We start from the raw sequence: 7,842 nt of genomic DNA on the forward strand, positions 1-7,842 counted from the left end.
GCTCCTCTGACTGATTCCGCATTTCTTCAGTTAGTGAAGCAATCCTTTCACGACTCTCCTAGAGTTCAGCCTCAAGAGCTCGCTTCTCCTGTTCGGAGGCCTCCCTTTCTTGTTCGACTCGCTGGGCCCATACGGAGGTCGCTTGGATCTCCTGGTCCTTCTCACCGACCACTTTGGAGAGCCTGGCGGTTGTCCTTTGGAGTTCCTTCACATCCTCTGCACGTCGCTCAAGCTCCGCCTTTTGGAAGTCCACCAGTCGTAAAGCAGCATCCTTTTGGCTCAGATACCTATTCGCCGCATCGAATGCTTGTGTTCTCTCAGCTTCGGTGGACTCCAGGCTTTTCTTGAGCTTCGCGACCTCCTCCTGTAGGTCGCTGGACCCCTTCACGGCTCCCAGCCGAGTCCTCTCCATAGACATCCTCATTGCAAGTAGAGCCTGCAAGCAAAAAATGGTTAGAAATGAACCAAAACAAAATTTTAAGAACAGCTCGTTTACCTTGCTTAGATGCTGGAACGACGTGGTCATCAGGTCGTCACCTGTGTCAGCGAACTCGTCGTAAGACTCCGATAGTCCACACTCGAGCAGAGAATAGACTATTGGCTACAGGTACTCGGGCAGGCTCCTCAGCGAGTCCAGCACTGGTATGTCCTTCACCTTGTCGGAGGTGATCGCCTCGCTTGCAGGTAGGTTCCTTGCCCGACCTCCTTGAGTCCCTTCGTGACCTCAAGGGCTCCTCCTCGGATTCGGTCTCAGACTTTTCAGCCTGAACCTGTTTCCTCTTCTTCGACCTTTGGGCCAGAGCCTTACGCCTTGGGTGTGCTGGTGGTGCCTGAGCGACCTGTTCTGCTCTGGTCGCTTCATGCACAGGGGGCTGCAAAGGTGCAACAGTTCGCACCGGTTGTGCAGGAATGGGACGAGCAGCTTTGGCCGCTCTCTCCCTCCTCGATCGAGGGAAGACGAACGGTGCTCGTCGGGGCTGCTCGGATTCCTTCAGGGGCATAGTTTCTGCATGCAAGTGCGTTAGTAAAGAAAACTGCTCCGCGACCAGGACGGAAATCAATGTAACTTACCTTCCAAGGGTTCTAAAGACGCTTTGTTGCTGATAAAACCGTACTTCCGCAAGTTCGCGGTTGTCACGAGCTTCCTTGCGTCCCGACTTTCCTCGTCTAGTACTCCAAAAGATACGAGCCTGTCCGGGTCGTCAAGTAAATCCTGGCTGGTCATTCTGTTAACTGCAAAAGAATACAGGTCGTTATCATAAAGCATGCGAGCAGGTTATATACCTAGCGAAGAAGAACCTACTTGGTGTTAGGAAGCGGCAGTAGCCATCATAGCAGAAAAAGAAGAATTTCGTCTCGTAAGCCCCCGCGTTGCTGGGATAGCTATGTATCCCCTCGGCGATGGTAGGTCGCCGGGACAAGTAATTTGAATCCTTGTCCCTACTCTTTTTAAGGTAATAGGCGACGCCAAGCTCCACCGCCGTTGGCTCGCCCAGGCCGCTTTCGCAGCACGCGATGTACATCGCAACGGCGATGACATACGCGTTTGGTGTGAACTGCATTGGTGCGATCCCGAAGTGATCCAGGACCGACCTGATGAAAGGATGGAAGGGAATCATCCCTCCACCCTTGAAGATCTCCTCGGAGATCGCAACAAGGCCGTCAGCAGGATGCCGTGACAACTGGGTGTGGTCGAGGAACACCTCCGTGCGGACGTCAAACTGCTTTTTTATCCTATTAAGCTCTTCTTGGGTGAGAACCGAGAAGACATCAAGGGATGTGTCCTCGGGAACGTCCCGCGAGGACGAGCTAGCCGCTTCCTCGGGTCTGGACGTTGACGAATCCATTCCAGAGTCTGCAACACCGACAGACACGGTCATTTAGGCCCTCGTGTTTTGTCCCGTGCGGCGGCAGGGGACAAATTCCTAAAACCCTAACAGTAACTTGAGCCGCCACCCACGGCTCGAGTCCGGCAACAGTGGCGCGTCTCTGGTGGAACACCAGGAGGTCCAACGCCGTTGCCCACCAACCAAACAAATGCAAAAAAGAAAAAGAAGAGAATCTTACCTTCTGGGATGTGTAACCGAGGCCGAAACTCGCTTCAGTTGCCTGAGAAGCGCCGATCGGAAAAGAATAATTTCTGGTTTGCAAAGGCTTGTCACTCGAAGCAAAAGGGGTTTTCGTGACCTCATATGAAAAATGTGAGTTTTTATACGGACTGCGAATCGACGGTTACCACCTCTCGAAACCGAAACGACGGGCTTCTCTCTCTCTCCGCATTTAATGCGCCCCACGTCGCATTAAATGACGTGATAGGAGTCGTCGTTTCAAATGCGTCGTGCAGTTAAAGCTGTCAAAACGACGCCGAGTCAGCACAGCGCATTTAATGCCTCTGGCAGACACTGCAGCGCGTGCAGAGCGCCTGACAGCGTGGATGCAGGTTCATTGAATCTCTCCAAGGCACGTAAAAGAGCGCCCGACGAATCCAGGTCGTTAAAATGACGATTGTCAGGTCGTCTGGGCGAGAATTGTGCGAGGTCGTGTTCGTCGAAGGTCGTGTCCCGAGCTTCTTCTATTCAGGTCAGAACAACCAAAACCTCCAACCGCTTCGTGACTTAGTTTCCAAGGTTCGACCCTCAAACCTTACAAACTAGGGGGCTTTTGTTATGACTAAGAAATCAAAGGCTGACGTGGAGTTGCGTGACGAAACGTGGCCTGCTCCCGTCAGAATGGTAAGCGCACGTCAGGCCTGCCAAACGCCCTGGTGCTCCCACGTGTCCNGGGTATAAATCTAAACCTTTGGATTTATTTTTCTGCAGATTCATATTATGCATAAACTGTAAAATCTATGCCCTGATTTTGGGTTCTAAGGAACGATCCGTAGTTGTAAAATTTTTGTTTTCCGCTGCGCAACCGGGTCGTTTCCTAACAAAATAATCCTAATAATCCACTAAGTACATGCGTATTTTCAAGCTCTTATCACAACTCCCAACCAGTTTCTTGCTAGTCCTTAGCAAACTAAGCGATAAAAACATGTCTTCTAGCTTGAAAATTAAAACAAAATAAACCTAAATCTAATCTATCCTAAATCACTTTTGTAGATTGACATGGTTGCATTTAGTGTATGCAACAAGCCTTTAAACCCGTAGGCGGCCCTAGTTGGATGAGTTGTAGTCTTGTGAGGGTTTCCAGTAATGATACCCACAAACATCGAAACCAAACCTAACCTAGACTCAAAACTAAACACTCAAACCAAATATTTTAGGATCAATACATATGTTTGAATCAAAAATTGTGTCTACGTGCAAAATTTGAATAATCAATATCACGTAAATATATAGAATAAGCAAATATCAATTACACTTTTGTTATAGACCCTCTCATATAATCAACCACAAACCATTTATCCAAAAACCCGGACGATTTTATGCATAACATTCATAGGCAAAGAAATTTGATCTCCCAAAAAAAAATCTCATAAAAAGAAACAATAAAATCGTACAATCAAACTCCATAGGCTCACTTTTCAAACCACTCTATACTAATGTAGAATCCAAACACTACCTTGGATCATTAGGTCTTTATAATGATTGTAATGTTAGGCTAAGGTAATGGGTTATGAAAGAGCATAAATGAATTTTGCAAGTGTAACAAACTTAATATTTTACAATATATGCCATGAACACCCATTTTTGTGTGCAATTGTAACAAGCTTAATATTTTACAATATATGACCATGAACACCCATTTTTGTGTGCAATATTTTACAATTTTGCATTCTTTCAAATGCAAGAATGATTCAAATGCATCATTTTTGTGCAAGAAACAAAACCCATGTAAAACATGAATAATCATCAACAATCACAAAACAATAATGCTTACCTCCTAGACTAGTTGTCCTTGTGGAACCACACAAATTCATATACAACAATTGTAAAGTTCTAAAGGTTGATACAACATTCTTTGGTTTAAAACAAACACATGTTTGTTTGCCTTTTGCACATGCATCATAAACATGATATATTTTGAAAACAAGCTTAGGCAAACCATGCACTAATTCTCTTTTTGAAAGCTTTGCAATAACATCCATGCTAGCATGACCTAATCTTTTATGCCAAAGCCAACTATTTTCGTCTTTTGTGGACAAAACACAAAGATCTTTGGATGCAATGTCATACAAATAAGCAATATATATATTTGAATGTCTATGACCTATAAATGCAATCTTATTAGTCCTAAACTTGTTGACTTCACAACACATGGATTGGAAAACAACTTTAAAGCCCTTGTCACTCAGTTGACTAATACTTAACAAATTATGCTTCAATCCATCAACAAGCAACATATCATGAATGGTTAGAGACTTGTTACTAAGAGAAGAGACTTGTTACCAATAAAGCCAATTCCAATGACTCTTGCTTTTGAGTTGTCACCAAAGTGGACATTTCATCCATTCTTTAGCTTCAATGAGGTGAACAAGCTCTTATCTCCCGTCATATGTCTTAAGCATCCACTATCAAGATACCACTCATTTGTTTCTTGCTTCTTTGCTTCAATACACACCTACACAATGAAAACATTTATGTACTTTTTGGTACCCAAATAGTCTTGGGTCCATGCGAGTAAGTTTCAACCACTCCCTTAGGAATCCAAAACCTTTTTACCACAAAAGGCCTTCCTTTCCTAATGGGACATTTTTTTGTGCTATGATCAAGATACTTGCAAAAACCACATTTCCCATAAGATGATTTTGACTTGATGGATGGTTTATGTGTTTTGTTAAAAGATTTTTCATTTGAAAACATGTTGTAACCCAAACCTTACTTGTTAAAAGCACATCTTTGTGAAGCAAACATTTCATCAAGTCTCTTACTCTGTAAAGTGAATTTACTCAAAATTTCTTTGGTATTTTCAAGCTCATTTTTGAAACTAATGTTTTCATTTTGGAAATCCTCACAAGATAGTTTTAAAACATCAATTTCTTTACTCAGAAGAATTTTATCACATGCCACTCAATCAAAATCATCCTTGAGTTGCTCATACTAACTCAAAAGTTTTTCATGATCACTCAAGAGTCTTTCATGCTCATTTTTCAAAGTACATGCTTGTTTCTTTAAAACATGGTTTCTTAAAAAAACTTTTTCATATTCTTCCGTTAATGACTCAAATGCACATTGTAATTCATTGAAAGAAAATTGTTCATAGTCATTTACCTCAAATTTGGAGTCTCCTTCCGAATTACATTCGTTGGCCATGAAACAAAGGTTGACTTGCTCTTCATCTGACTCATCTTCATCACTTGAGTCATCACTTCCACTCCATGTGATTGCAAGAACCTTTTTCTTGTAGAAGTTGTCCTTCTTCTTCCATTTGGCTTGAGGACAATCTTGATGAATATGGCTCGGCTTCTTACATTCATGGCAAATGATGTCCGATTTGCCCTTCTCATCTTCATTTCTTGGTTTGAACCTTTGGAAGTTTGAACCTTTGAATCTTTTGTTCCTTCTAAAAACTTTTGTGAATCTTCTTGCCAAGAAGTTGATTTCATCTTCCTTCATAGAGGAATCACCTTCCTCTTATTCATTTATTCTCTTAAGGGCAATCTCCCTCATTGGTTTGCTCTCTTCTTCTTTTAGCTTTCTCTTCATCTCAAAATTCAATAAGCTACCAATGAGCTCATCCATTTTCATTTTGGTGAGATAGTGGTGATTTTCATTGTCCAACTTTCCAACAATGAATGAAGGATTTTCTTTACAAGCTCAAGAGTTTCAAAACTCTTTCCAAGACCCTTGAGGTCGTTCATGAAGTTGGAAAACCTTTTGTACATGTCTGTGATGCTTTTTCCGGTTTTCATCTCAAATAGCTCACAGTCACGGAATAGCATCTCAATCTTTGATTCATTCACTTGACTTGTTCCTTCATAAGTTGTTGGAAGGATTTCCCAAGCATCTTTGACCGTTTTGCATGGCAAAACTCTTCCAAACTCTGTAGCATCAAGAGAACAAAACAAAATATTTACAGCTTTATAATTTAAACTCAATTTCTTTTCATCATTGGTTGTATGGGCATCTTCCTCTTTTGGAAGACTTATATTAGGGTCCATGGGAATAAAGTTCCCTTGTTCTACTATGTTCCACATGGACCTAATATGAAGTCTCATTCTAATTCTCCATTGTGTGTAGTTAACACCACAAAACAATAGGGTCTTGTAATACATAATACAATGACCTTCATTAAAGAAAGTTGTTGATGTATTAGTCATATCTAGATCGTCTAACTCTTAAAACTGTTAGGTTTTATACACAAGAGCCCAAGCTCTAATACCAATTGTGAAACCCAAATATGGCAAATAGTCCTAGAGGGGGGATGAATAGAAATCAACGAAAATAAGTGCGGAATAAAAACTTACACCAACCACACAAGTTATAAACAAATGTCAATAATAATGATAAACAACAAATGACAATGTTAATGATCAACAAATATAAAGAGTAATACTACACATACAACATTTTCATACAATATTATGTGGCAAAATATGATTGGTTGATTTTAAATTAAAATTAAATTTTCACCCAATCATCTTTTGCCACATAATGTTGTATGAGAATATTGTATATGTAGTATTATTCCAAATATAAATAATGATGAGTAATAAATGTGAGCAATAAGTATGAGCAAGTGATAATGCTGAGCAAGTAATAAATATGCAAGGAATAATAAATGAGTCGAGAGAGAAGAAATGCTCAGAGATTTATAGTGGTTTGAAGTTATATCCACAAACCTCCTATATCTACTTCTTCAAGGTAACCTCTTTGAACTTCCACTAGAATCGGATTGCACTCTTTACACTAGTTTCGTAGGATTTCACCTCTAGATTTATAGGATTTCACTCACAAGAAGTTTGAATAAAAGTTTGTGATTGATTGCCTCTCAAACTAGGCTTAAACACACAATAAGAACAATAATACTCGTAAAAGTTTTCAATATGAGTACAAAAGAGAGTTAATGATTTAAATTTGTAGCTCAAGGGATTATATGAGAATGTTTTTTATAATACTTTTGTTTCTCTGATATTCTCTCTATCTTTCTTGCAATAAAATTGCTTTATTTATTGCTTTTCCCTCTCTTTTGAAGTAAAAAGTCGTTGCTACATTTAATGCACCTGTGAAAAACTACAGTACCTAGAAGAACAGTCGTTCCACCATCACAAATGATCGTTCCTAACATAACAGATACTTTTACTCATCTCTAGGGTTTATGGAATGATCGTTACACCATCGCGATGGCGCGTCACTATCGTGAACGGTCATTCGATCACATGGAACGGTCAGTCCATTGGCTCCTTAAAATTCATGAAAATTTCAAAAGGATTAACGGCTTCCTAGAACGATGTCTTTCTTCCAAGGAACGATCGTACGACGTGTGTTCCGCTTGAAACACTTGTACTTCAACTTGATCTTCAAAGCTTGGTCTTCAAGACTTGTCAAAATCGCAAAATCACTTGAATTTGAATACTTTGACTTTTGACTTAATTGGAACAGTAGTGTAGCTTGGTCATGCTATTGCGAATGACTTGACATGATTTTGGGCAGAGGCATGGACGATCTCCTAGAATGACGTCATACTATGAGGAACGTTCATCTGGGTAACTTTATGAAACTAGGAACGGCCGTTCCTTCTTCCTACACAATCATACCATCTAGGAAAAACTGTATTTTTATTTTGGTTGACCTTGTCATACCTTTGCATGTTAGTTAGATATGAATCAACTTTTTGATTAGTTTTGACATATCAAAACACATAAGGGCTCAACAAGAATCTTCATGGAAAATGAAAACG

At 40.6% G+C, this 7,842-nt stretch overlaps 2 protein-coding genes across 2 annotated transcripts; both read right to left on the reverse strand.

The window, feature by feature from the left end:
• Window positions 1–4,446: 4,446 nt before the first annotated feature.
• Window positions 4,447–5,558, reverse strand: LOC116132935. The gene is made up of 2 exons (XM_031418609.1): window positions 5,214–5,558; window positions 4,447–4,563 (listed from the first exon to the last, which is right to left on the reverse strand). Exons 1-2 carry the CDS (start codon window positions 5,556–5,558, stop codon window positions 4,447–4,449), a joined length of 462 nt encoding a protein of 153 aa, XP_031274469.1.
• Window positions 5,559–5,686: 128 nt separating this feature from the next.
• LOC116132946 lies at window positions 5,687–6,139 on the reverse strand. Its single transcript, XM_031418618.1, has one exon. It carries the CDS (start codon window positions 6,137–6,139, stop codon window positions 5,687–5,689), a length of 453 nt encoding a protein of 150 aa, XP_031274478.1.
• Window positions 6,140–7,842: the final 1,703 nt, after the last annotated feature.

This window comes from Pistacia vera, unplaced genomic scaffold (genome assembly GCF_008641045.1).
Source record: "Pistacia vera cultivar Batoury unplaced genomic scaffold, PisVer_v2 Contig1075, whole genome shotgun sequence".
Lineage (NCBI taxonomy): Eukaryota > Viridiplantae > Streptophyta > Magnoliopsida > Sapindales > Anacardiaceae > Pistacia > Pistacia vera.